Source organism: Apiospora hydei (genome assembly GCF_038363865.1).
Source record: "Apiospora hydei strain CBS 114990 chromosome Unknown utg000007l_segment0_segment0, whole genome shotgun sequence".
NCBI classification, from domain to species: domain Eukaryota; kingdom Fungi; phylum Ascomycota; class Sordariomycetes; order Amphisphaeriales; family Apiosporaceae; genus Apiospora; species Apiospora hydei.
In genome coordinates this window covers 813,134-840,083 of record NW_027117366.1, presented here as the reverse complement: position 1 = coordinate 840,083, position 26,950 = coordinate 813,134, and the positions used below count along the sequence as shown (strand labels likewise).

The 26,950-nt window shown below is 54.5% G+C and overlaps 7 protein-coding genes across 7 annotated transcripts; 2 read left to right on the top strand and 5 right to left on the bottom strand.

Moving 5' to 3' along the window:
• Positions 1 to 1,134: 1,134 nt before the first annotated feature.
• PG997_009333 (uncharacterized protein) lies at positions 1,135 to 1,896 on the top strand (the record flags this gene model as incomplete). Its single annotated transcript, XM_066813648.1, has 4 exons — positions 1,135 to 1,174; positions 1,275 to 1,389; positions 1,594 to 1,691; positions 1,796 to 1,896. 4 exons carry the CDS (start codon positions 1,135 to 1,137, stop codon positions 1,894 to 1,896), a joined length of 354 nt encoding a protein of 117 aa, XP_066665610.1.
• Positions 1,897 to 3,320: 1,424 nt separating this feature from the next.
• PG997_009332 (beta-chimaerin) lies at positions 3,321 to 5,892 on the bottom strand (the record flags this gene model as incomplete). Its single annotated transcript, XM_066813647.1, has 5 exons — positions 3,321 to 3,748; positions 3,812 to 4,774; positions 4,843 to 5,452; positions 5,514 to 5,567; positions 5,635 to 5,892. 5 exons carry the CDS (start codon positions 5,890 to 5,892, stop codon positions 3,321 to 3,323), a joined length of 2,313 nt encoding a protein of 770 aa, XP_066665609.1.
• Positions 5,893 to 8,360: 2,468 nt separating this feature from the next.
• PG997_009331 (Phytoene desaturase) lies at positions 8,361 to 10,161 on the bottom strand (the record flags this gene model as incomplete). Its single annotated transcript, XM_066813646.1, has 2 exons — positions 8,361 to 10,069; positions 10,125 to 10,161. The coding sequence occupies 2 exons, from the start codon at positions 10,159 to 10,161 to the stop codon at positions 8,361 to 8,363; spliced, it is 1,746 nt and encodes a 581-aa protein (XP_066665608.1).
• A 1,263-nt stretch (positions 10,162 to 11,424) lies between these two features.
• PG997_009330 (Terpene synthase) lies at positions 11,425 to 13,353 on the bottom strand (the record flags this gene model as incomplete). Its single annotated transcript, XM_066813645.1, has 4 exons — positions 11,425 to 12,274; positions 12,326 to 12,738; positions 12,821 to 13,253; positions 13,331 to 13,353. The coding sequence occupies 4 exons, from the start codon at positions 13,351 to 13,353 to the stop codon at positions 11,425 to 11,427; spliced, it is 1,719 nt and encodes a 572-aa protein (XP_066665607.1).
• A 1,816-nt stretch (positions 13,354 to 15,169) lies between these two features.
• Positions 15,170 to 18,680, bottom strand: PG997_009329 (DASH family cryptochrome; the record flags this gene model as incomplete). Its single annotated transcript, XM_066813644.1, has 5 exons — positions 15,170 to 15,793; positions 16,494 to 16,997; positions 17,050 to 17,507; positions 17,558 to 18,090; positions 18,175 to 18,680. The coding sequence occupies 5 exons, from the start codon at positions 18,678 to 18,680 to the stop codon at positions 15,170 to 15,172; spliced, it is 2,625 nt and encodes an 874-aa protein (XP_066665606.1).
• A 1,694-nt stretch (positions 18,681 to 20,374) lies between these two features.
• On the top strand, positions 20,375 to 20,746 carry PG997_009328 (uncharacterized protein; the record flags this gene model as incomplete). Its single annotated transcript, XM_066813643.1, has 1 exon — positions 20,375 to 20,746. The coding sequence occupies one exon, from the start codon at positions 20,375 to 20,377 to the stop codon at positions 20,744 to 20,746; it is 372 nt and encodes a 123-aa protein (XP_066665605.1).
• A 2,597-nt stretch (positions 20,747 to 23,343) lies between these two features.
• PG997_009327 (uncharacterized protein) lies at positions 23,344 to 26,676 on the bottom strand (the record flags this gene model as incomplete). The annotated part of the gene is made up of 4 exons (XM_066813642.1): positions 23,344 to 24,507; positions 24,537 to 25,574; positions 25,603 to 26,152; positions 26,216 to 26,676. The coding sequence occupies 4 exons, from the start codon at positions 26,674 to 26,676 to the stop codon at positions 23,344 to 23,346; spliced, it is 3,213 nt and encodes a 1,070-aa protein (XP_066665604.1).
• Between the last annotated feature and the right edge of the window lie 274 nt (positions 26,677 to 26,950).

The following is a 26,950-nucleotide window of genomic DNA, read 5'->3' as shown; positions in this document are numbered from 1 at the left end:
ATACTTGCTTGCACCATGCAGGCTATTTGGGTTACACGGGCGACAGAAGACAGACACCTGTTGGGCCATGGGGATGCCGTCAGGAACGCCTCATTGCTTGCTTGCTGCTATGCCGAAGGGCAGGCCAAACGCTGCTGATTCAACCAGCAGTCGTGTCGGTCAGCAGTCCCCGAAGGATTCTCGACTCGCCGGAGGGATGCGAGTCTGGTGAGCATGTACCCGCTCGCTTCGGGATCTTGGCCGGCGATACGAGCACCCAATTCAGTAAGACGCCGCGGTTGCCGAAAAAGATGTGTCAGTCTCCCATGTAGGATGATGATAAGGTCGACCCGTCAGGACCCTCGTTCCCCCGTCGGATTTGTCTCAATGGGTGGTTCACGGGGCGATCGTCGAGATAGCCTAATTACACCAATTACCACCCGAGACAATGAAATCTGGTGCCGCCTATTGGTCGGCCGGGAGGACATCCTGACAACAAAAGCACACCTCAACATACGTTGCAAGAGGAGAAATCAGCAATGGTGACTATATATCAGCCAGCCATGAAACGGGGCTCCTGGCCAATAGGATCCCAGATCGTCACCTGCGGACTTGTTCCTCTCAGGCTGTTTGCTGCCGGTGGGTGCGGCAGCTTGCCGCATATGCAGGCACTTACTTGCTTGTTGCTTGCTTGCTGGGCACATTTTCGTAGCAAGCAACAAAAAGACACTAGCCATCCAGAAGTCGGTGTATCCTTGGAAGTGTAGGTGTATATGTGACAAATCAATCTGACCTGATACCAATATGCCAACATCAGCGATAACACCGACACTACCTAGAAAGCACTTGCCCTATTGAGCAGAGGGCACTTACATAACAAAAGGGGCCTCGGGGCCGGGCCCAGAGAGATGCTAACCCCGCAGCGGTACTGTTGCTGCTGTAGCTTTGGGAATTTGGGGGCTAGCGGTCCGGAGGGGCCCCTGTCCATTAACACACTTCCCTGGAAGTCTGGGAGTTTGAGAGCTCAAGCCACATACCTAGATCTGTTGTTAGGTTAGTTTGCAACTTACTAAGTAAAGTACATGTCGCAATTGACAACCAGCGACGACATCAACCACCAACCAGCAAAACAGCCAGATCATCGTTCCCCAAATCATGTCGGTCAACAAGAAGGATATGCGTCGCTCGGACCTGGGTAAGTCTATTCCTTGCCCACGCAACAGCCCAGCCAGCGTCAAGTCGCCAATGGCAAGTGCAGACCAGGACTGACAAATCGTCGCATTCGTTCTCTACAGTCGTCCCGTACCAGGAGCCCATCAGCAAGCCCGGTGACAATGTCGAGTTCGGTTCCACGTTGTCTTCGACCCTCCCCATGGCCGCCATCTTCACGCGCAACAAGTACATCGGATGGTATGTGTGATGCGACGCGCCTGCATCCGCCCCAGTTTCCCCGAGCCACCTGTCCAGATATATTTTCCGAATTGGCAGAAGACGGGGATGGAAACCACCATGGCAGAAGACCGTCCGTGGATCGGCACATACATCGGAGAGCAAGAATGAAACAAAACAGGTACAAAACCCGCAGGAAGCTAACATATGCGTTGCGTGACATAGGGTCTCGGTAGTCTTCAGCATCCAGAACTGGCTGGGCGAGAGCGAGGATACGACCAAGAACACCAGCACCCCTGGCTACTTCACCATTGGCATGTCGCGTAAGTTCTGGCTACCCTTCCCATCCTTGGAACGAAGAAGACGGCAAGGCCCTTCGGGGGCGACAATTGCGAATGTTGACGATACTAACAACGCCTCATAATAGTCATGGCCCTCGGTGTCACCTACCTTCCGATGTTCTTGCCGCAACCGCCCAATACATCAGGCGGGACCGCGACTGGAGCACCGGCGCCTGCCGCAGCGTAAGAGGTGGGATAAGCATGTAGGGAATGGACTAATAATGGCGGACAACGCGGAGAGGACAGTCGCCATCAAGGATGGGAACAGCTGCAAGAGGGAATCGGACCCAAGTATTACATCGCAAGGTGCTGCGAAAAGAGAAGAGCGTATTCCGCCGGCAGTAACGGTATTCCGAGACAGACAGACAGACAAGGAGTGTGTGTATGGGTGTGCCCCCTCCAACGATGTCGCTCTGGTAATATGTACAAATAAAACAGCATGGCGATGCCAAAAATCATACGTTACTGCTGTTATGGGAAATGAAGCAAAAATACCAATATGCTAGGGCATAATTGCCTTCAAGTACGAGCAGTCCATTCGCCCCTTTTCGTATATTTCCGGCATGCTTTCTACGGGCTGGGGACTCAAAGGTCTAGCCACCGCTCAACAACTGATTTCTGAGGAGTATTTACCTCAAACATGCCATACAGCATAGTCGGCCTTGTTCGGCTAAACCAGCTGCCCTCACACCCCCTGAACCATATCGCATTCGTCAATAAGACCAGAGGCCTGCCTCTCATTGCACATGGACGTAACTCGTACAGTCTCGCTTTGGCGAGCCTTTCCCCAACACGTGGACAATGCACGAGGACCACAGGCGAAGGAGCTCCAGACTGGACAGGCCGGGAGCTGGAACAAATGCACACTGCACTGCTGCTGGCCCAACACCATTATCGACAAGTCGTTTCTCCAGGTCATCCCGATCACCGGAGGATAGACTGGACATCCGTTCCTTGGTAACTAGAGCAGACTTGCTGGGTATGTCCAGTTGGCAGTCGTATACTTGGCGGAAAGGGGTAAGACACCATACCCAATAGTTTCCTACCGTCACCACCCCGTTATTGCTGATCTTCTCAGCTGTCATCTTTGCCTTACAGTTCAGCATCACACTCGCGTCAAAAAGGGGGTGAGCTACTTCAGAACAAACACATGCGTAGAAAATTTCTGGAAATGGGAATGAAGAAAAACAAAACCAAGTATCAGTTTGCAAGAATAGACCAAGAGGTATGTCTCATTAAGATACACGTAGGACCCAAAGCCAACCGACGAATAATACATTACACACGCTATGAATCGAGAACCCCTTTTTCCAGAAGAAAAGACTTCATATCCCCCACCGCTGCATTGCTTGCCCGGGAGGATGCCAGCCACATATAGACACTTCCTCTTTCTCCAGGCGGCCTGCCACTTTTGTTTGGGTCTTCTGGCCAGCATTCGGTCGCTGAAGTGCCAATAAAACCCAGTTAGCCGTCGCGGAATGGCTCGTCGAAAGAAAGCCCGAACCGTATTATGACAATTCCTCGAAAAGTCGTCTAGAAATTCCATCGGGCCAAGACCTCTAACCATTACTCCGTAGAGAGTCGCATACTCCTTCCTTCCATCTAGCAATCTCAATCTTCATCAAAGATCTGGTATGTGTTCTGCAATATCGTGTCAATAGCTCTGACCTGCCACCCAGCGTCCGCAATGTTGGCGCCCGGTGCTGTGCCCATGAGAGTAGGACCAAACACAATAGCCAGGTTCTGCGAGTTCATTCGGTTGACGCCCGAGTTCTCCATCACCCGGTGCAAATGCAGCGTCAGTGCGCGCAGTGTTGCGTAGTTGGGGTCGGGCAGTGAGTTGATGATGGCATGAAGACTATCTCGGCGTACAATGTCGTCATCCGCTTTGGCTGCCTCAACAAAGCCGGCGTAATGCTCCCCAGTGAAAAGGGGGTCGGGCAGATCTCGGCAGAACTGTTTCAGGAGACCAGCGACACTGTTCACATCATGGAAAAAGTTCTCCGGGTTACGGAAATCGAGGTTCCGAGAGTCGGAATCTGGGTAGTATTAGTTAGTACTAGTTCGTGGGTACAATCTTGGGCAAAAGAAAAGCAACGAACCTGTGTCGAATCCATTCTTCAACTTTTGGATGTGTGTTGCTGAGCCAGACAATCTGTAGATGCCCTCCACGGCCAGACCGTATAAATCGACAGCCTGGATACACTGGTACACAACCATGGGGACTGCCAGCCCATCTCGCTCGTACAGCCGATCAAGGGTCACACCAAAGACTTGTTTCGGTTTGGACATGCCGCCCGATCCAGGTCCTGTGAGGGCACCAGGGGGTGAGGCTGAACGCCCGGTCGGCGGCGGCGGCTGCTGTTGCTGCGGCATAGGTTGCATGGAGAGCGGCGGACCGGTCTGACGAGGTGGCGACTGCCCTTGCGGGGGTTGTTGAGTTTGGAACGGCAGAGCCCCGAGCTGTGGAGGACCAGACTGGCTTATACTGCCATTTCCGTACCTTGCATGAGAGGGTGGTGCAGCTTGAGTCGAGTTCCGGTTGTTTTGCGGCTGCTGAGAGGCCATGGGCGATGGGTTGAAGGCCATGGACGGTTGGGTCAGCATGTCCCCGTGACTGAGGCTTCGCTCATGCCCAGTTTGCGAGCTTGGGCGGTGCTGGCTGGCTGCTGGCATGGAGGGAGGTTGACCATAATTTGGCGACGGCATTCCCGCGGGGGACGAGGCATCGAAGGGGCCGGTTCGCGACCCCATGGATCCGACTGGCGGCATTTGTAGAGCTGCATGTTGGGACTGCGGTCGGGATTGCTGGTGCATCTGCGACATGGACATGTTTTGTTGCGGGTTAAGCACAGGGTTGCGCTCATACTTGGCCTCAGCCGGCTTTGGTGGTAATTTGCTGTGGAAACTCAGGAGATACTCTTCAAGATCCTTGTGGTTGTCGACGGCTTGGATCACCTCCTTCATGCTTGAGCTCCGGCTGTTATGGCCGGGAAGGCTAGACTGGTGCTTCAGGGGGCTTATTACCAAGCCATTGCTCAGAAGTAGTTTCTCGTTGAAGGAAGCTGCCGCAGGTCAGTTTACACGTTCTTGAAGAAAAGAAAAGGGGGCAAAGAAGGAGAGTTGCGCTTACCAAATTTCTGCATCTGAAGAGTCGTGCCCGAGTCGCATTCCCGCACCAAATCGGTCAAAGCCGTGATGGCCTCCGGCCTTGTCGAGGTGTCCATGGTGGCCTTTTCTGCCTGGTAGTTCTGGACTTTGGTCATGTAGTCGGTGTCGGCGGCTTGCGTTTTGCGCAAGAGGTCCTCCTCCTGCTGGGCGGCCGACTTGGGGCCCTTGAAGCCAAACCTGCCTCCTTGCCTCGCTTCGCCGGTCTTGACCCGCTCGTACTCGTCCGCAAGGGCGTCGTATTTAGCCTTGGATTTGCGCATGGCCGACTCGATGTCCTGCAGTCGAGCTTCGGCAGCCAAACCGTTCTGCTTCCAGCCCTTGCGATGCTTCTCGGCGATGTTGGCGACTTCCAACAGATCTTCGTGCATCTGGTGTAATGACTGGGCGAATTGCGCGCCGTTCTCCGCCATTCGGTCGTGGATCTTGAGCATTTCATCATACGCATGAGCAAAAGAGCCCTGCCTGTGGTCCATCTGGTGGATGTTGTCTTGTGTCATCCTGCATAGCTTTCTCATGCCCTTGGAGTGGCCATCTTCGAGATCGGATCGTTTCTTCAGGAACGTAGCGAATTCCTAGATTGTGGAGACGTTGTGAGTAAGAGCGAGAGACGAGGTGGCAGATGGTTTGACCAACCCTTGCGGATGCTATGCTCTGCTTGAGCCGATTTAACATGGTAGAGACACCAATCTGCGACGGATGGTTAGCGAGTGCGGTACTGCGATATTGCGATACTCCCGTGTCTCAGTTGACGTACATCTGAGGTAAGCACGTCCTGAACCTGGGCGGGCAGGTCAGGCTTTGCGCCGGCCGTGGCAGCGCCGGCGGGCATGGCGGAGCCGGGTGTGTTTCCTGTGGGAGCAGAGGCGGCAGGGCCATTCGCTGGGTAAGAAGATGCCTCGTTCTCGGCTGCTGGACCGGTCGAGCTCCCAAACGACATACTCGGCGGTCTGTTTGGTTGCGGCTGGAGGGGGGGGGAGGACAGGTCGGGGGACTGGCGGCTAAAGTCTGCCATGATGCGGGCGGAGGGTGTTGGATAAAGTAAGTAAACAGCTGGCTGGAATGCGGAACGGATGTGTTTCGCCGGGATCCCGTTGCTTCGAAGTTGATCGGCCGCTATGCTTCAATTTAGAGCTTGGGAGTTGCTCTGGGCTTTGATGACGAGGCGGATCGAAATCAAGCGGTTGCGTGGCTGTGCAATTATGCCACTGGCGAGGATCGCTAGGATGGTTCGACACACAACACATGCAGCATACGGCAAGAATTGGATTGTTTCCCGCAGCGGCGAGTTTGCTGGAGATGTCCGCTCTTCTTTTCTGCGTGTATGTGTGTGTGTGTGCGTGCGTGTGCGCGCGCGTGTGTGCTCCAGCTCGCAGCAGTTGCTCGTATTGAGTTGAAATGCTACGTTGATTGAAACGGAGGGGCATCGATCGATGTATTGATGCCTCCCTCCTCGTGCAATGCGAACACACAGCACCTCGAGCCAATAATAATTCGGAGCAGCGCAGCCAGGTACGACGTCCCGACGTCCAGCCTTACCCAGGCAGAAAATTACGGGGCGCTAAAAACGGCTGTCAAGCCCGTTGCACAGCAAGGTTCGGCTACCAAACATTTTGAACCTCCCCAGTTCCTGGCCCCAAGTCCTGGCTCCAAGAACATCGGACAATAATGCGCAGAATTGGCTGCTAGGTGTTAACGCACCAGGCATTCCCTGGACCCGAGCCGAGCTTTGGGCCAGCCAGGGGAGAATTCGTGGGCGAACAAGTACCTGTGTCGAAGTACTATATTTATTTTGTCACTCTCAGCAAATGGCAGTGGAGTGGCAGATGATAGCAGAGGCAGAAAGTTGAATATCTGCAGAACCACCGTTGATAGGGATGGACCCATGTATAAATGCACGTTCCGGTATGAGGATGCCGATGCCTGGGTGAGTTCTACATAAGTCCATACCTACATACGTTGATACATGTACCTACCTAAGGTTATGGAGCCTCCCCTTTCTCCGGATAGCAACAGGATCGCTCCTCTCGGATGCATATGCTTTTCCTCCGGCACCCACCAATGCAGTCGGTGCCTGTTCGGTTCTTTTCTTTTCTTGTGGGAAAAGAATATACTGTCGCAGTACAGAGCAATAGGCAATGTCCATTTCGAGATGGAACGAAACAGTTCGACGTCCGTCCAGCGCCACACCCCACACAATGAGACGGATCCAATCTGGTCGCCTGTGCCTGGCTACTGCCTGGCAACCTGGGATTCCATCCGATGCCACTTTCCCATTGTCTGGGCGCTCGTGCTTCCGACCTGCCAGTCAAGTCAGGATTCACGGCTTCTCGCAGAACGTCTTGTTTCAACATCAACATTGCCGAGCCAGCCCCCTGCTAGTGTTCAAGAGACGCCCGCCCCATCGACGCAAATCCGCCTTGGGTGTATTTGATAGCTGTCGCTGACCGACCGAGGCGCTCCGTCCAGGAACGCTGGTCCATATAAAACGCGGCATCGAGTGTCTGAAGCAGCTTCCCGCGTGGCTGCCATTTGCGCACAAACTCTCATTGATACAAACAAAAGCAAAAAGTAAGGAAGACCTGCAAAGGTCTGCATCGGGTTTCCCGGTTTCTCCTCCAAAACCTGAGACGTTGTTATGCAGTGACAGCCCATCGAAACGATGGTAGAGCAAGCAACTCCGGTGACACTGCAGGGTGGCAAGACCTTCGAGTGACAATCAAAGCCGCGCAACGCAGTACGGTCTGGACCTATACAACCTCTGGTATAGTAAAGCAAATTGTGTTCACTACGTATGTTCTGGAAAAGATGGCGAAAGGATGAAATATAACCATGACAGCTAACGGGATTGCCAGTCTTGTAAGCCAAGGACGGATAAGTATCTGGTAGTCGACCTGCAGAGTGTTGCTCGTGCGAAAATGCCTTTGCTGGCCATGTCCAAACAGAGTCCGACTGTCGACCACGTACCTGCATAATACCAACGCTAATCAGTTACAAGCCGTACGTTCATGGACATGACGGAGGAGGTGAAGCGGACGGGATCTTCTGCTCAAGATACTCTCAGTAGGATTGACTTCTCGACCAACGGGCAACACTTACACAACTTCAAGTCTCTTAAACCTCTTGAACTTGTTGCATTGCTTGGCATCATGTTGCAATCTAGCCACACTCGCCAAGTCTCACGGGTTGCAACCCAGAACTACAAACGCTTCTCGAAACCAAATATCTGGCTGGGATAAGGCAAAGACTTGATTATATGATATTATATGACCGAAATTTGGCTATACCCTGACACCCGACAACGCCTAAGCATCCTAAGACCAGGAACAACGTGACATAATATGCATAATATCATAACCGGCAACAACACATCTCAGGGGAACAACAGGACGGCTTAAACAAGCCCGCCCACTGCCAGGGCCAGGAACCTAAGGAGGCTCTCCAGACCCTGCCTCTCGTTCACTCGCCTCCCACTTCCTTCCTCTACCTCCTCAATGCAACAAGCGGCGTCCAGTAATACACCGCCAGCGCGAACCACGCCGCGAACAACGCCACGAGCACCGCGGGCCAAAACAACGGCCTGCGCACCCGATCGAGCATCTTGGTGTCCCGGTTCTGCGGCACCCCCAAGTCGACCAGCTGGTCCGGGTGCGTCTGCCAGCCCGGCGCGAGCCCGCGGTCCGCGAGGATCTGCTCGGCCGTGATCTTGGCGCCCGCCAGCACGATGGGCACGCCCGTGCCCGGGTGCGTGCTCGCGCCCACAAAGTAGGCGTTCGCCAGCCCGACGGCCCGCGTCGCCGGCCGGAACTTGAGCACGTTGAAGAAGGAGTGGCTCAGGCCCAGGATCGAGCCCTTGTCCAGGTTGAACTTGTCCTCCCACGTGAAGGGGTCGTTGATGATCTCGTGCCGGATCAGGCCCTGGAGGGGCGCGCACCCCGTCCGCGCCTCGATGGTCGACAGCACCGACTTGCGCGCCCGCTCCACCAGCGCCGGCCAGTCCTGGTCCCGCAGCATGCCGTTCTCCGTCGTCGCGGACTTCGGGTGGCCCTTGGATTTCAGCAGGTGGCCCGTCGGCACGAGCGCGATGACGGCGTCGCGGCCGTCGGGTGCGGCCGTCGGGTCGATGCGGCTGGGCACGTTGATGTAGAAGCTGGGCTCGACGGGCAGGGACTGCTTAGTGAAGATGTCGTCAAACGACTCGCGGAATTCGTCCGCGAGGAAGATGTTGTGGGTCTGCAGCTCGGGGACCTTGCGGTCGAGGGACCAGTAGAACGAGATGGACGAGCAGGAGCCCGCGCGCTCGCGCAGGGAGGCGGCGAACTTCTTGGTCGCCGCGGTCTGCGGGAACAGGTTGCTGTACGCATACACGAGGTCCGCGTTGACGACAACCACGTCCGCGTCCAGGCGCTCGCCCGACGCCAGGCGCACGCCGTTGGCCGTCTGGCCGTCCGCCGTCGTCAGGACCTCGGACACGGCCGTGTTGAGGCGGAACTCGACCCCCAACCGCTCGGCCACGCGCGCGAGCGCCGCGAGCACGGAGTGGAAGCCGCCGCGCGGGTACCAGATGCCCTCGGCGAGCTCGGTGTACTGGAGAAGAGAGTAAGTGGCGGGGGCGTCAAAGGGGCTCATGCCCATGTACATGGTGGCGAACGTGAAGACGCGGCGCAGGCGCTCGGTCCAGAAGTATATGCTGGCGCGGTTCCAGATGCTATGCAACGGGTGCAGCTTGAGCCCCGTCCAGACGAAGGACGGGTTCGCGAGGTCCCACCAGCTCGTGAAGTTCTTGTGCAGCACGTCCGAGACGCTGAGCTCGTAGTGCTGGTGGGCCTCGCGCAGCCAGGCGAGGTAGCGCTCGAAGCCGTCCTTGCCCTCCCAGCGCTCGATCTGGTCCTTCATGCGGGCCAGGTCCGTCGACAGCTCGAAGTTCTCGCCGTCGGAGAACCAGACGTTGTAGTTGGTTGGGCAGCGCAGCAGCTCGACCCCCTCGGCCTCGAGCGTGGTGTCGAGGTCGTAGAAGGCCTCCCGGAACAGCTTCGGCAGGAGCAGCAGCGACGGGCCCTGGTCAAAGCGGTACCCATCATGGTGAATCAGCGAGCAGCGTCCGCCCGTAAAGGAGTTCTTCTCCAGTACAGTCACGGCGAAGCCTGACTTGGCCAATCTTGCGGCCGTAGCAATGCCGCCAGCGCCGGCGCCTGTGGCCAAGAGTCAATTGCTGCAAGCCAATAAAAGGGAGGGAGTATTCCTTACCAATGACTATGGCCTTCTTCTGGCCTGTTTTGGACATGATGGGTTTGGATTTAGCGTATTGCGATTATTTGGAGTTTATGAGACTTCAAAAGAGACACCAAGCTGTACAGAGGCGCGCAGTGAGGTTCACCAAATATTCGCCCAAAATAACCACTTGTTGCTGTTAAGAGAAGGAGTGAACTGGTGAAGCGAAACGACCGAAGAACCCCTGAATTCGTGATTTGAAGCAATAGTAAGACAAACACAAGTTCGTAATGAGCTGTATGGACGGACGGTCTTCCCGTAAGGAAAGTGACTAGTAGGCGGAAGGCTTTTTTGAGTTTTGGGAGGCGATCAACTAGAGATCGATAGATCACTTACACGCACATACGCGATTTCCCCGTTTGCGTGTGTATATGTGCGCGTAGTAGATGTCGTTGTCTTTCTACCAGGTTTCTCTTGGGCGTAAGAAGTGATTGGCTGGTATCTTGTATTAATAATAACTCCGGGTTATCTGACAGGCACAAGTAAGCGGTTCTATCCTAGTATGACACTACTAGATAGTACCGACTTCTGTTCGGCCGTCTGTCAAGCCCAGCCACCACCCAGCTTACGGGGTATATACATATTCACTAGTGACAGAATTGCATGTGAGACTCCTTGCACCGGCGCAGAAAGTCTTGAATCATCACCGGTCCTGTACCACGTAAGAAAACCAGTCTCCACCGCCCTAGGAAAACGAGTGCGAACCGCTCGCTTACGGCCCAACGAGACAGGGACTGGTTGGAATGCCCGAAGACCGACTGCAAATGGCAGAGTGGTATGAGGGGGATGTCGTGTGTTTTGTTCATGAATCATCATTTCGAGCCAAGATCCAAGGGGAAATTGGACCCCAGCTGCCCGCGCGCAAAATGCAACCAGCCTATCCCTGCCCGCATATATTGACTTGTCCAGCGCCGAACCAACAATGGAGAATCAGGCCAAAACTCAGATCTGCATAGCCTTCTCCCGTGCGTTGCAATCTTAGTGGCTTGAGGCCATCTCAAAACACTTGAGGCCGTGATATCGGAAGACTGAAGTGGTGGAAATGAAGATCAAATGAGCGGCCGAGTTCCCAGCTATTCCCGCAATCGCTAAATACCCTAGCGCTCGTGGCCTCGTGAATGCGATATCGTTATAAGAGAGTTACTATTTTAGGTAATCTATATTACGTCTAACAAGAGGTGGAGGGTGGGGGTGGGGGTGACAGCCAGAACTCCATACGCCCTTGGCCATAAGTGCAGATAGGAAACGGGGGTATCTTGACACCAAAAGTACACAGCTATTGGGAGGCAAGCACCTTCCAGGCCACCATTATCCTCCTCGAACGCGGCACCGTCGCTCTCTTGGGGTCCTTGGGTGACCACGCGCCCTTCTTTTCCCGCAGTACTCGTCCAATCTCCATATAGCTTTCCACCGCCACAATGAGAGGTCCGCGTACGTCGGCCGGTAACATGTTCATATTGGATCGGGACCTCGAATACTCCTTGAATGCAAGTTGAAGCAGTCTCTCGCGTAGCGTCTCAACAATGGCTTGTCTCGGTGCTTTGACAATGTCACGCGGCGTCACACCCTCCTCTTTCAGCCACGTCGTAGGGAGATAAACCCGGTCCATGTCGGCGTCTACTGCAATATCTCTGGCAATGTTGACATACTGCAGCGCGTGTCCCATGGTCCTGGCGGCAAGGGCAAGTATCTCCTGTTTGTCTTGGGAAAGCTTGGTTTCGTTGTGATGGAAAGCAAGCCATAGGCAGAGTTCGCCAACTGTACTCGCAACCCGGTGAGCGTATAGTTCCAGGTCCGCCTCGTTCTTGATAGGATAGTCAGCCGGCATGTGGGGGCCATTCTCCTTATTCTGGTTGAAGGCAAGATCCATCCGGAAACCATCCAACAGCTCGTAAAACGGCTTGCTAGGCATCAGTTTGGTTGGAAGCAGCTCAAAAGCAGACTGGGTTGGCCTGGGAAAGTTGCTCCGGATATACTCCTGCACTTTGGCATCCGAAGGTGAGATGGTCTTCTCCGTCGGGTAGACGAGGTCAAGGTAACCTGTCATCTTGTTGATCCACTCGAGTGCTTCCGCCCTGGTAGGCGAGTCGTCAACCAGGTCGTCCGCTACGCGACAGAACGAATACCTAATGTAATGTTAGCATGACTGACTTGTAAGAATCGCGGCGTCTACCAACAGTAATATCAGATCAATGCGTAGTCGGCCAGGGAAAACTGCACTGGCGAGATAGAAGCTTCGGCTCTTGCGTTTCAGGGTGGCAACCGCTTCACGAATTCCACGGACACGTTGCAGATCGTACTGTTCCGGGCGGGTGAGGATACCCTTCAGAAGCAAACGTGGCGAAGGGGTCCCGGGCGCTTCGGGGAAAAGTCCCGGGAAGGTGTTGATGACAGCCATTCCGCGATCGAAGGCGACCAGGCCAAAGACGATCAAGGCATTTGTGACGAGGAAAAAGACCGCCTCCTCAATCTCAAGGCTACCAAAGAGACGAAGATTCAGCTTCGTCCCTGACTCGATCGACCAGGTCCCCCGGCCCAGTGCCAGCTCGTCCACAACCCAGAGATAGAGCGTAGGAATAAAAATGGGGGGCTGTGATGCAAAAAGTTGGCAGGCGAGCGATGAAGTATCCAGAGAAGGTCCACGTGAGAAGAGCAAATGGACATGCCCAAACCAAAATCAGTCCCAGATACGTCCCTTCGCCGCCCTTAGCGACGAGGTATGCTCCTGTCGCGATACTGGCGCTTAAGAGAATTTGACCCAAAGTTCGTACTGCTCGTACTGTTGGCGAAGAGTCGTGCCTGTTGGTCAGATATTGCGAATGCAGCACGGGCTTGTTCAGCAGTATATAGAACATGGATGTGATATATGTCTGAATCACGAAGAAGAACAGCTCTTCGGCAGGCACACCGAAGAGCCTCGGGCCTATGATGGCCTCGGGAGGATACGTCCAGACTCCATGGCGAATGAGGTAGGAATCCCACGGCAGAGTTGCAGTGAAGGCGACGACGACAAGTGCTAATGTCTTGTACAAGTCCAGCCTGGTGAGCAGTGGCTTTTGGATGAGAGTGAGCACCACAGCCAATGGGATAGTGTACTTGAGGTGCCTACAGGGAGATGCCGTTAGTCGGGACGCACGAGGAAAGCAAATAAGGGTGCGGCAATGCGATGGACAACAACTTACACGAGCGCATAGTCGTACGCCATTATGGAAGACGCCTCTTTTGGGGGGGTTACTAGTAATACCAGGCCTAATAGATCACTGGTGGGCAACTTTGTCCCAAATCTCGAGGGAAAGACGGTTACGGCAATGTGTGCAGGACCAGGCGAAAGCTTTCAAAGTTGCGCAACTATAACCTTATAAAGCGTGGTATGGGAGCAAAGGGGAATAAGCAAGGTGTTCTCCAGCGGCCGGGGGACAGCGTCCACCCAAGAAGTTATCGGTATAGCGCGAGTTTCTTTTATCCACAGGGAGGTATCTGTAGCCAGGTACGACGGCACCGGCTGTAGTGTATGAAGTGTAGGCGCCAATGGAGTAGTGGGAGCCAAAGTTAGACTTGGGGGGTGTGTATGTGTGTGGCTGCTGGCCGGGGCGGGCTTCGGTTCGTGAAGATGGCATGAGGTAAGGAGAATTCGTCAAGCAAAGTGGGCGACGGACTGGTGAAAACAAATACCTATGATTGTCGTTCTCTTGGAATTCGGCAAGAGATGACAAGCGCAATAGAACATGGCCATTTGTCTGGTGGGTGGTAATCGGCAGAGCATACCTTGCATCCAACACCATCCATGTTGTCGAGAGCACTTGTCACTATGCAATAGTCGGGGCGGAAGGGGCCACAATTAATTGCCTTGCATATATACAACCTCTTGGGCAGTCATAATAATGAGGTCATAGATATCCGATAGTAAGCTCCTGTAAGACGGGCAGCCGCGACTGGCCTTTTTATCCCTTCTAGTGTCACTTGCCAGATTCCCGAAAGACCGGGCTTGATCCTAGTTCCTTCGTTAGCACTGGCAGCAGTCGCCGAGGGTGATCTAGTTGTCGTTGGATGGACGGGATTCTGCAAATGCGATGTACTGTAGATAGATGTGCCGTTCACGATGTGTTGCCCAATTGGATTGGGGAAAAGTGCATGCATGGGTCAATTATCCAATCAAGCAAACCCTGCTTCTGAGATGTCACTATAGAAGCACCAAGCCGATCATCTGGGATTGATGGATACTGATACTGGTTGAAGCTCTATGGTACGGCCTACGGCATGTAACATTCCAGTCCATGGGTCAATTGAGGGCGACACCGATGCCCGACGCTCCCAAGGTTGCTTGAGCGAATTACATCCAGCAATGCGAACTCGGAGTTACTAAGAAACTGCCCGATTGCCATCAGTGATTGGTGGACTGGCTGCCTATCAGCTAGCGACTTTCTTTAGCGGGCTGTCTGTGAGCCTAGGGACCTTGGGACCCGGACCTGCCCAAAGATCCGAGTCCCAGCGGTCGGTGATGCACCCCACCACCACCATAACCCAGTGAACCTCAGGTACCCCGTAGTACCTTACCCAGCCAGTAGTGGCAGCAGCATCGTGAAGTTTTGTTTGCCGATGCGCCTGAGACCTGCAGCCATGTTCCGACCTCGACATCCGACGAACCTACGCATCTGCCGGCCTTTCGCCCCCTCGCACTCGCTTCTAGCCCGAAATGCGACAACAACAGCCACACGCTGCTGCGCCCAACAGCTTCTGCAACAGCGACAGTCCCTGTCCCAGCCGAGGCTGAAGTCGCAATGGCAGCGCTCCTTCGCGACCACACCCGCCCGCTTCGAGGTCCGCACCAATGAACCCGGCAAACCAAGCCCGATAGCGGTCGCCGCCGAGGCCCCCCAAAATACCTACAGCGCCCGAAGAACCACTGCCAGAAGAAGAAGCGCGACGGCCCCCACCGCCGCCTCCCCGCCGCCGCCGCCGCGGCCTCATCTACGCCGTCGTCTTCGCCTGCCTCGGCGCCACCGTCGGCTCGCTCTTCCGGCTCACCATCTCCCCGCCCCCGCTCCCAGCACGGGGCACGCCCCGAGGACCTGTACGTGACGTCGGGGATCCACGAGCGGGCCGCGAGGCTGCCCCTCGTGCAGCAGCTCTCCGCGGACCCGGCCTGGGAGTCCTGGGCCGCGTACGACGACCGCGGTGGCGGCAACAGCGAGAAGCGCAAGGGCAGCGTCACCGCGGGCGCCCTCTCCGGCTCCAAGGGCCTGGCCTACCAGCGCGTCTTCTGGAACGCGTCCACGGGCGAGCTGGTCAACGTCGTCTACTTTGGCGGCGGCACGGCCGGCTGGCCGGGCGTCGTGCACGGCGGCGCGCTCGCGACGGTCCTGGACGAGACGCTGGGCCGCTGCGCCATCCTGCGCTTCCCCAGCCGCACGGGCGTCACGGCCCGGCTCGAGCTCAACTACAAGAAGCCCACCGTGACTAACGCCTTTTACACGGTGCGGACGCGGCCCGTCGTCGAGGAGGGCGCCGAGGCCATGAATAAGGACGGCAGCCGCAAGAGCGACCGCAAGCTTTGGGTCCACGGCCACGTCGAGGCCGAGAACGGCAGGGTCTGCGTCGAAGCCCGCGCCCTCTTCGTCGTGCCCAAGGGTATCAACTTGGCGCCCCTGGAGGCTCGGTGGTAGCTGCTGGTATGAGTTTGCCTACGGCTTAGCAACTGTTATGCATGTACGTTGATTGTGAAGAAAGTGGTAATTCGTTGAATGGAACTGGTGGTTAGGTGGAGGCAGGCAGGCATCAAAATTCGGCGTATCAGTAATCATTCGGATCCGTACTGTAGAAGTGGATGGAAACCGCATCTGCTACGTTATGCTGTTACCGAGCTCTGCGTAGAACGACAAATCAATATATGAAGAGAGACCCAGCACTCCGTATGTGCGTAATTTTGAAATTGTTTTGTTGTCTTTACATAAACCTCATTCATCCCCAAAACACCACACGCCTGGCAGCATGCATCGCAGTACGCCTATATGGTATGCTAAGTACAGTTGAATTTTGAGAACACACTTTCTCTTCTTTGGAACACCCGAGACATACATCGAAAAGTGTTGTCTTGACCACCACTTTTGTCAGCGTCACCCGTTTGTTTGTTGATGTTAATAACGCGGATGATGTTTCTTTCGTTTTTCAAATTTCATTGGTCATAACTCATCACATGGGAGTAAACCTGATACGGAAGGTATAACGCCATCTCATCAGGATGGTGGAGAAGAGGTGACTGCGGAGGTGTGATCTGATGATCAAGGAATGGTGGTGATGATGGTGGCATGGGGTAAAAAGCAAAGCTCGCGGCACTCTATACCGGACCTTGCGCAGGACCCCATGGCATCGGCCTTCCGGGCCCGGGAGGCGGCCCGTATTGGGCGTATGCATTTGGGTAGAACTGTGGTTGCCCACGGCCATTGCCTCGATACCCCCCACCACCCCTCGGAAACCCTCTGTTTGGAGGACCGCCATAGCCGCCTCCTCTTCCACGACCGCCTCCACCAGGACCTCCTCCTCGACCTCCCCGGAACCCTCCACCTCTTGGGCTGCGTGGGGGTCAAATTGAGGGAAATGCCTCGCCTGGGGACCGTACTGGCTGCCATAATTATTACCATTGGGCGCGTTCGCCGCGTTTTCGGATTGGTGAGGCTGCCGGTCAGTCACGACTTGGGTATTGGTGGCACTCCGAATACGGCCATCCTTTCGGCGTCGGTCAAAGGGCCGTTTGACATGCTTGTTGGGCTTGCCGTCCACCGTAAAGTCGATCCTCTTCACGGGATCTTCGGCCATGACGAGACCGGTCAGGTTGAAACGGTCCCAATCCTCCTTGGGCGTCGTGCAGCATTGGAACACGTGCTCGAGCCTCTCCAGCGCGCACTTCGGGGACCCAGCACCGAACATAGGTGCCCTCCTTGTCATAGTCGAAGGCTTGCTTGACGGGGTTGAAGATTCTGGCCTCGCCTCTGGGATCATTTCCAACTCCAGCCACGTACTGCCAGTTCGCCCAGTTCGAGGACACATCATAGTCGACAAGGAGCATTTCGTACCACTCGGCGCCATAGCGCCAGTCGATATTGAGGTGCTTCGCAATGAAGCTAGCCACGTTCTGGCGGGCTCGGTTGGACGTATAGCCAGTGTGCAGAAGTTCGCGCTGGGTTGCGTCGATCAGGCCCATACCAGTGGTCCCGTCGAAGATACGCTGGAGAGTCCGATCAACGTCTTCCGCCGCGTCCGATTCCGATGGCTCTTGGGTACCCTCTTTCTTAACGGGCGCTTTCCACTTATGGCTGTGATCCTCGCGAAAGCCGGATCGATAGAAGAGCTTTTGCCAAACTTCTTGTGGCAAAGACGCATGTAGTCCCGCCACAGCAACTCGAACCGCACACCTTTCGATCCTTCGTTTTCACCTTTTCCGTATCCCTCGGCCTCAGCAAAGGTCTCATCCTTGCCGTCTTCGTAATCAACCATTCGCCAGTGGACTTGTCTCCCAGTTATGCAACCCAGTGCCAGCCACGCTGAGAGTTTGGTACTGAACTCGGTCCCCACAAGACCGTTACGGGATGTCTTATATCTAAGGACAACACCATTCTTTATGATGTCATCAAGGCGAACAAGCGCGTTCGTCTCTCCGCCAGAGAACGGATGGGCGGACTCCGCGTCCTCGGGAAACGGAGGAAGAAACTGTATGAAATCCCGAACCTTCTTCAGCATTGCTTCCCTGAACGCATCCAGATCAGTTGGAATCTCGAATGGTGCCGCTTGAGGCGCGATGGACGATGCAGGAGGGAAGTCTGGGAGCGAAGACTGTGGGGGTTTTGGAACCGCCTGTCTCGGCCTTTCTCGCAGCGGCTCCATGCTTTTCCGATACGTAGTGAAAACGTCCGGCAAATCCTGTGCATTCTCGAAATTCAGGTCACGGCTGCTTTGTGGTTAGCAACCATACTGTCGCCTGCAGCCAATGCGGCTAAGTAGGAAAGGGGAGCATGTGTCGGGGGTCGCTCACTCGTCGATGAAGTACTTCTCGTCCACCCAAGATTTGAACTCGATATGCTCACTCGCACAGTATGCTGAGACGGAATCCTCCTCCAGCTTCTCATCATATCCTTCCTGGGAAACCATCCACGTTGCTCCGACGTTTAGTCCCTCGGCCTTCAAACCGCCGACCAGACTCTTCAGGGTGTCGCTAAACTGGCCGACGCGGATAACAAGCCCGCTGCCCAGGGATTCAAATGAGTTCTTTAGGTCCCAAATCGACTCAGCAACGAACTTGGCCCTATGTGGTCCGCATCTCCAAAAGCCGCCCACGATACTCCTGGCTTCGGGAAAAGGCGAACTGCTTCCATCGTTGATGAAACCGGACACCTCGTAATGGTTGGGGGTGACTACGCAGACGGGCAACATATGTGTGAATCCATGGCCCTCGGTCGTGGCGAGGTGGTGCAGTATAGGGTTATCCGAAACTCGCAGGTCCCGGCGAACCAAGTAGATGAGGACGTTGCTTTCCGACATCTCCCACCAACCTCAACCTCGTAGGCGATGACGTCGGGTATACAATATGTGTAAGTAGTATCTTGACAAAGGCCCAGGAAACAGCTCTAACGGGACCAGCGAGGCCTAATCTGAGCTGATGCCAAAGTCACTGATGAGAATCTCATCGAATTTGGAAAGCTCAAGAGTGGAGGCAAGAAGCCAGAATGGTCCACCTTGTCGGTATATGGAGCAGCTGCGGATGAAGATGTAGTAGTGGGCGATGGAGACAGACACTCGGGACTGGTCTGACTAATTTGGGTTCCGAATAGGCAGGCAGACAAACGAATAGGCAGCGCAAGGGACCAGATAATGGAATGACCGTATGGTCTCGGTACAGGTCTATGATGTTTGGAGGGGTAATGGAAAGCATAGGGGCTTCGGTCTGTTAGGGGAATAGACTTTGGGTCATGGTGAGACGCGCATACAATGGAAGCGATGATGATGATGATAAGGGCCCAGGACCAAGTCGTGTGTGTGCATGTACGTAGTTGCAGGGCAAGACAAGTCAGGACAGGCCAGGCCTGGAAGGCGTATCAAAACCAGAACCGGAATACGGAGACACACAACGGGCAAGCCCGCGGCCGGTTCTGCTAGCAGAGGGAGAGGTCATGGTTGGTCTTATTAACGTTTAGCTGTCCAGGGCGGCGGAATGGAGGGAATGGATGATGGTCTGGGAAAGCGTGAGATCTCGAGAAGATAGAATAACACGGCGATCGGATGGATGGCCCTTCGCTGGCGGCTTTGGTTGGGTGTGGGCTTTTGTTAGCCTGCAGGGTGGGCAGGCCGTGCAGCGAGCTCCTTCCCACTAGGCGGGACCCAGGAGCTTAGGGAGGCGCTAGCAGGAACCTGCAGGACCCTGAATTGCAAAATTAAAGAAGTCCATGACATGCTGCATTTTCTGGCCGGTGCGGTGCAGTTGCGGGAGGGCTCAGCAGGAGAAGAGTTGAGGACTCGGTGTAAGGTAAGTATCTGATGTAACCCACATAAGGTACTCCCTAACCTAGATTCCAGGTTGGTTTTCATGCACCAGACCTACCTATTGTGACTCGTGACCTAGCTGTCTGTTCAATTGATAACAATAATCAGTTGTGCCTTCTATCCTACTACGACACGTCTGTAGTCGTTGAAATGCGCCTGCTCAAATGTTGCAGAAGGTCGTCTCGAGACAGAAGTCGGAGGCGGCATCATGACCAAACTCTGGCTGAGGGTGCGGGTGCGGGTATCATAGTGGACCCCGCCTCACTTTCATCCAAATGGCTACCTACCTGCCAACCTACCTACATCATGTAGGTAACGGGGCTGTCTTTGCCTCCCCTCGACTGGCCGGGACGGCAGCTGTTTGCTTGCCTCGATGCGGCCACACAAATCGGGGTTGCATTGGTCAATGATTCTGGCAGTCAGCTCGCGCGCATCCATCGCATACTGCAATGCAAATACGACGGCACTACACGTACGCACATGACTAATTCCAGGGTCCAAGCTCTAGCTCGGAACTACGTCAACGGTCATGATCTGCGATCGCACAGAAACCGTCCAATCACTCCGATGCCGTGTCTCACAGCAACCTAACAACTAGCGCTTCTCTTTTGGTCAAAGTGATAACCTCTTGCTTCCCGTCTTCTAAGTTCTGTCAGCAATACACAGTTGCTGCTACTACCGACAAGAAGACAAACATGGCCAGACCACTCTGCCAGCATCGAGAGCTCGTCAATGGCCCTTCGTCAGCGATCTACCCAAAGCAGAAGCAGAACGGGAAATGTTGCGAGCCGGACATGACTACCCTCCTACCCGGCGACGTGCGTCTCGGCGTGCCCAGCTGTCGGGACCCTCGATCAACATGGCATATTGGCATTTTCCGCATCGCGAAGGACAAGGACTTCACCATCCGGTTCCCTCTGATGCACCCTCTTGCGCAATTCTCTAGTGCGTCTCGTGAACCGGCCTGCATGGACCAATCCAATCTCCAATCCCCACGTGCGCCTGCAATCTATCTGGATGCCGATGCCACTGGCTACCTGGGCATTCAACTATACATCCATGACTGAGATCGCTGTGAGATCCCTTAGCCTGCTGTATGCCGGTTAGATCTTGTGGCAGATCTGCTTAGAAAGGACCCATTCGTGGTGCCACAGCATCTGGCAATGCCAACGCATGTCCCATTCACCGAACCGAGATGTCGAATGCGTATTCGGGTGAAAGCAAAATAAGACGCCATGTGGTGTTTGGGTTCGCTTACCTCAACGGCCAATCCATTCTATACTTACATGTACTCACAAATTCCAGGCGCCCCCGAAATGCTGCGGTTTCCCATGGGTCTCGTACGGCTCAAGCTGATTCGGTTCGCATGAGCGGTGAGCGTCAACTCAGTAATGACCACCACGTTTGCTGCAAAGCTCTACGCAATCTGTCACCTTTTCCTTTTCTCCCCCTTGTCTCATATTTCTTTTTCGTTTGCTCCCGAGACCATGCGCCATGACGACCGTCGATGCAGATTTTAGTCGACGTCCGCGAGCTTCTCAAGGGCGATCTACTACACCCAGTGGTAGCTCACGTTCAGCCTGTTTTGGGCCATAAGCACCGCTCAAATCGCAAAGCTAGATCCTACATTCTTGCAAATGCCGCAATACTTCCATCATTGAACTGCGTGCTAACGCAGCCGCAAACATATTCGTAGCAGACTTTCCTTCACTTTGGGCGTGGCTCTGAGAAGACTTCGTCAGAAACCGCCGTCCCGTCAGCACCAGTGGCAGCGCCACACCGTACCTCCTCTGGATCTGCCGCAAGCGCCCGAGAAGGGAAATGCTGCTCTGACGTGAGGGTATGGGCAAACGATTTCATGCAGCGACCAGGTCAGCCATGCGGCTCCCCCAACAAGCATGTTCCCTCGAGCGCCGTACTCGATAGAAAGCTCACAGGAAAGAAGTACGAATCGGCTCGACCCCTTTCGCTGGACAAGGCCCCGGCCACGTTACCCCAGATTTCCCCTCTGCAGCAGAGACGGCTTATGCGCATGCAGGCGTCACCAATCTCATGTGGGTGGTGGACAAATGAGCTTCCTGCGACCGGCAGGGCGAGCCGCTTTGCAAAATGCCGTGTCACCAGAAACTATAGCCGGGTATATGTCTCCCTCCCCCATGACTATTGAACAAGGGTGTGAAGGTGAGAAGCAGGATGCCACTATCAATGTTCATGTTGTGATGTGCCGCATGTTGGGTCTCGTCATGTTTACATCAGTTGTCTTCGCTAGAGCAGCCGGCTCGTTGGTGAAGCAGCAATCAAGGCGGCTCGTAATACCTTATGGGCCCATCCATAGAATCACGTCCAGAACTTTCTAAGCCATAGTCACGACCCCAGGGCAGAATGGAGGACATTTGGTGTTGTTATTTGACTCGAAAACGGTTCTGGCTTGGTTGGAAATTCAGTGCCCAGAAGCAGCAACATCGAAAAATACGAGCTACCCCTTTTTGCTGTGTCGAGGTCAAATATGGGGGTTGCTTGTATATTTCATGACACTCATATACCCAAGACCATTGGTAAGCCGGCTGGCTACGAAGTCAAACGCCCGAGCAGACGAGACCGGAAACAAAAATGAGTAGCAGGTCTCACGGCTAGAACTTACGTCAGTGGCTGACCTTAACCGAGCAACAGTTGAGGCCAAGTGAGCCGGAACATCCCCCTGGCGATGAGAGACTGGCAGAATTCATGTGGTTCCACCCGCCCAGAGGTTCATTAGACCTCCTTTATGGTTTATGCTTACTCCCTTATTAGTCCTTTGCTGCCAGCCCCAATACACAACACTAAATCAAGTCGCTACTGCTTACACTCGAAGGGTAGGACATTTTGGCAAGTCACATAAGTAGGTTAATTGTCACGCAAGAAGAAAGGTGTATCATCAAGTGATTTCAATGCCAAGTTGCGTCGTATATTGCAATGATAGAAGGCTCAAGCACCAAGCCCGCTTTCGGCGATATAGTAGTAGTACACAACGCGACACTGACAAGACATCGATTGTCTCGACGCCTGGGGGTTCATCCTGTCTCCCTGAACCCCCTCCCCCCCTCATCCTGGAAGCGACCGCCCATAAGCTAGGCTCGACTTCTATGAGGCATTCCATCTTCTAATGAGAAGTATGGAGCTGTACGATATTCGTACCCAACGCGTTCTCGGCCTAGCCAATAATAAAAAGACAAAAGCCACCGAGGCCCCCGACGGGATTTTCCGTATGCGTATACTCCGGGTTCGCCTCATCCTCATTCAATGTACAAAGAAAAAAAATGTGAGAACAAAAGCAAAAAAAAAGGTTCATCATGACGGTATATCCTGGTATCACCAAACACGCTGTCACCGCAGCCAGACCGGTAGAACAAAAATCAATGGCAAGCCTGCCAAAACTCCCCAAAGGTTCATATAGTGTCCTGAACCCAACCGGTGTAAAATAAAAAAGAAATATCTCCAAGTGAGGAGTCGTGTTCTTGGAGAACAGAAGGGCCCAATGGGGCGCTGATGACCAACGAAAATCAAAAGGCTAAAAGATAACGCCAGAAGATGCAAAAGATTCCTGAAATGCAATAAGATCGAAAGTTAGGAGGGCTTGCTGGAATCAAGGGACGGCCCCAAAAGTGTTTCCATATACATATGTGAATCAGCCCCAGATGGGTGCATTCTTATATGCTGGAGAGTTGTAGCTGTGAAGCACGCGGTATGGTGCTGGATGTTGATCGGCGCCCATGCTCCGGTTTCGGAAATGCCCTCGGGGTACATACGGCGGATAGCGACCCTGATTACCAAGTACTTGTGGCATAGGACGACCACTCCATGGGTCGGTGACGTATTCTTGGCCGTCCTTATGAAGCATGGATGGGTAAGGCCCATTGTCTCGAATCAAAATCTCTTCCGTTTCGGGAAGGACGGCATCCTCGTTCGCGTGGAACTGCTGGAGACTATAGCCATCATAGCTATACCTCTGGTGAAGGGGCGCTAGTTTTGGTCGTGCCATCACACGCATTTGTGGATTGGTCTGACTGGTGAGAGAGTTGTGTCGGCTCTGGTCAACCGATGATGCCCCCGAGCACGTTCCGCTGTGGTGTTCTGGCTGCACATCCCAATTGGGTCTTCGGAAGGACCCCGACTCGGTGTTGACAACCACGGAGAGTCTACGATTCAAATGGGGCATTGTCGGAGAGACTGGAGCGCACCCACGGTAAGCTTCAGCTACCGGGGGATAGCCGTGGATGGCCTCGCGACTGGGCTCTTGACTGACAACTGAAGGGTAGCTCTGAATGCCTTCTCGGCTGGGTTTCCTGGAAAGGAGCTGTCTCATAGCTGCCGGAGGTGTGGACTGAGCTCTGGTCAGAGGCTTGATGAAGTCTCCGTTATTCCGTGTCCGCATGCTCACCGGTGGAGGCGATCTGATCCTTTTGTTGACAATGTCTGCTTGGCTCACTGGCGGCACTTCATTAGCAGCGACATTTGACGCAATATTGCTCGAAACTGAGTATCGCATCGAAAGGTCCTTCTCGATCTGTGCGTTCAAGGTACTTGATCTCTGACGGACGTGCGATTTGCGGAGGCCGCTTCTAGCCAAAGAAGACGTGGTGGCAGTTCTTAGTCTACCTCCCACGGCGGGGACCTGCTTGGGGGCACAGCGGGAGCTTCCGGCTCGGGCGACATTGCCGTTGCCAACGGGCTCGTGGACGAAGGTTGCTGAGGAGTCGTCATCGATTTCCAGATAGGTACATGCTTGCGAACGGTTGGCTCCGTGGCAGATTGCAGTGCAGCGCTCGTAGTAGTACATTGGCCATCGGTCCTAGGTTTGCGTGTACTCGGTACAACCACCTCTCGATGTGAAGTGGGCGAATGGTCGAACTCGGCACTGCCAACGCTCATTATTGTGCCAAGAGTCTCCTTACTAGGCTCGGCTCTGAGATCCCACCTTTTCCTGGGAAGAGGCAGTGGGCCGACATGATCTGCGAAGCTGGCTTCGACAGCCTGCGAAGCGGTTGGCACATCGGTCTCCTCTGGTTGCGAAGGTGCTTGGGCTTCGTGAGGCTTGCGGCCACTGCTGAGGAAACGGTGCAGCTTGCCATTTCGGCGTGTGATACTACTGAGACTGCTTTTGGACATGATCGAGCTTGTTGGGCTTAGCGGCGACGGTTCAGGTGCTTGAAGAGCACTGATCTGGCTGTGAGGGTTGATGGCGGATGGTGCTGAGTTCTTGACTCTCTTCGAGAAGGCTGTGCGACCCCGAGACCACATATTGTGACGCCCAGGGGTGTCTTTGTGCTGTTCCTTCTCTTGGACAAGTGGAGGGGTACCCTCTCTCGAGGAAGATGAATCGACCAGATCTGGGCTAGCCGACATAGGCATTTGCAGAATCGCGCTTTCTTTGTGCGGCGTATCTGGTGGTGTATCGAGCGCAGATTTGCTAGCGAGTTCTGTCTTTTTCGCAGCGAGCGGCTTTGAGAACGAACGCAATGAGACGTTGGAACTATAGCCAGAATCGGCTTTTGACAAGGACTGTTGCGAGTACTCCGAGGTCGGGCTCGCAACAACGCCACTATCGGATCGGCCAATATCCTTCGAATGTTTCGCCCCGGCTGCGAGTTTGGGACGGGGATGAGACTTTGCGCTGGGGTCAACTCGCACATCGAGAACCTCTGCTCTGGGGGAATCGGGCTCCACCTCAAACAAATCGTCTTCAACCGCTGTGGTCTTGCTTGTGGTTTGCAATCCTTCGACATCCTCCATCTTGACCTCGTCAAGCCGAATTGGGCTCACGCATATTTGCGGGAGATATCCGGGAGTTAGATGTGTTGCATGAAGAGAACCCTCTTCAGTCGCTGACGGCTCTGCCCCTAATTCCGGGATCCGAGGCTGTTGGAAGTAGTCCTGGTTTTTTTACCCCTGAAGCCAGATTGAACTCGGCTTCTACGTGTGAAGATGGGCTAGTCACAGGACTACCATTGGTGATTCGAAGGGTACCCAGCTTAAAGGCACCAGTTTGGGCATATTCATCATCAGATGGTGTTGCTGCGCGTGGGATTGACTCTGGCTGAGTAGCAGAAGACGGACGCATCGCGAACATGCCTATCTCGAGGCCGTCGAAAGAATCGCGCCGGGATGGTGTAGACGGCATACTGTATCTATTTCTAGATTTACGCGGAACCGGGGGTGTTGGAGATGCGCGTGTGGCGAGACCAGGGGTAAGAAGCGAGCGCCGCCTCATCGGGGTGTATAGGGACATATCTGAACTGGCCCGTGGCATAGCAGCGGTCGAGGAGTACGCGGGATTGGCTTCTGAATGTGAATTTCTCCGGCTTCCTGTTGTCTGGGTATCTGACATCATTGAAAGGTTTTCAATGTAGATAGGAGTCTCCATTAGGTACGAAAGGCGTTTTGCTTCGTAAGAGGTGGGATCGTAGTTGAAAGAGCTGGCACCGGTAGTTGGCCACCTGGAGTAGAATTGTCAGCAAAACATTGGAGAGTATAACACCCCAGCTGGGTTGGAAACTCACCCTGCAGTTTGGGCGTAGTGCCCACTACCGTCTACGACCATGGAATTCGCTCTGGTTGGCCGTGTACTTGGCACAGGCGAAGGCGAAGGCATCAAAGGGCCGACGCTGTTTGTCCTTCCGGGTCTTTTGGTGACACCTTTCGAAGATCGAGACCGGAATATGCTTTTGACAGACAGGGTTCGGGAGGCACCTTCTGGCCTGGCGGCAGGTTCCGTCTGGTCGAAGTCGCCAGCGTGGGGGAGAGGCGGCATTGGCGGCATTGGCACGGGGGAGGACGAGGGAGAAGCGCCATAAGGGACGGAACAAGTCCTGTAGGACAGTGAGCGTCGTTTGGATAAGTCTGCCGGGCGACTTGTGTTCGACAGTCCAGCTGTCGTTATGTTGGTCGTTCGGGGTTTGGACAGCTTGTGAGGAGCCATCCGGCCCCCCTCTGGGGACTCGCTGGAGGGGACATTTCCCATACTTGGGTCGGAAGACTAGAAAAAGGCCTTCCTTCGTTATCGTTACTGTTGCACGATTGCACAGCGCCCATGCCACAAAATCCTCCGAGGTTCGACAAGTAGCCTATTTCTTCAAATCCATGCCGCGCAACCGAGGTAGCAGCGCCCCAACCCAATAATTATGCTGAAGGTTCGAGTCGAGAGATACTCTTATATCTCGAGAGAGGCAAGGTCGGCAGTGCCACAGAGCAATTAGGTCACAACGTGAGAGAGAAGGTAAGGACAAGGGCCAAGT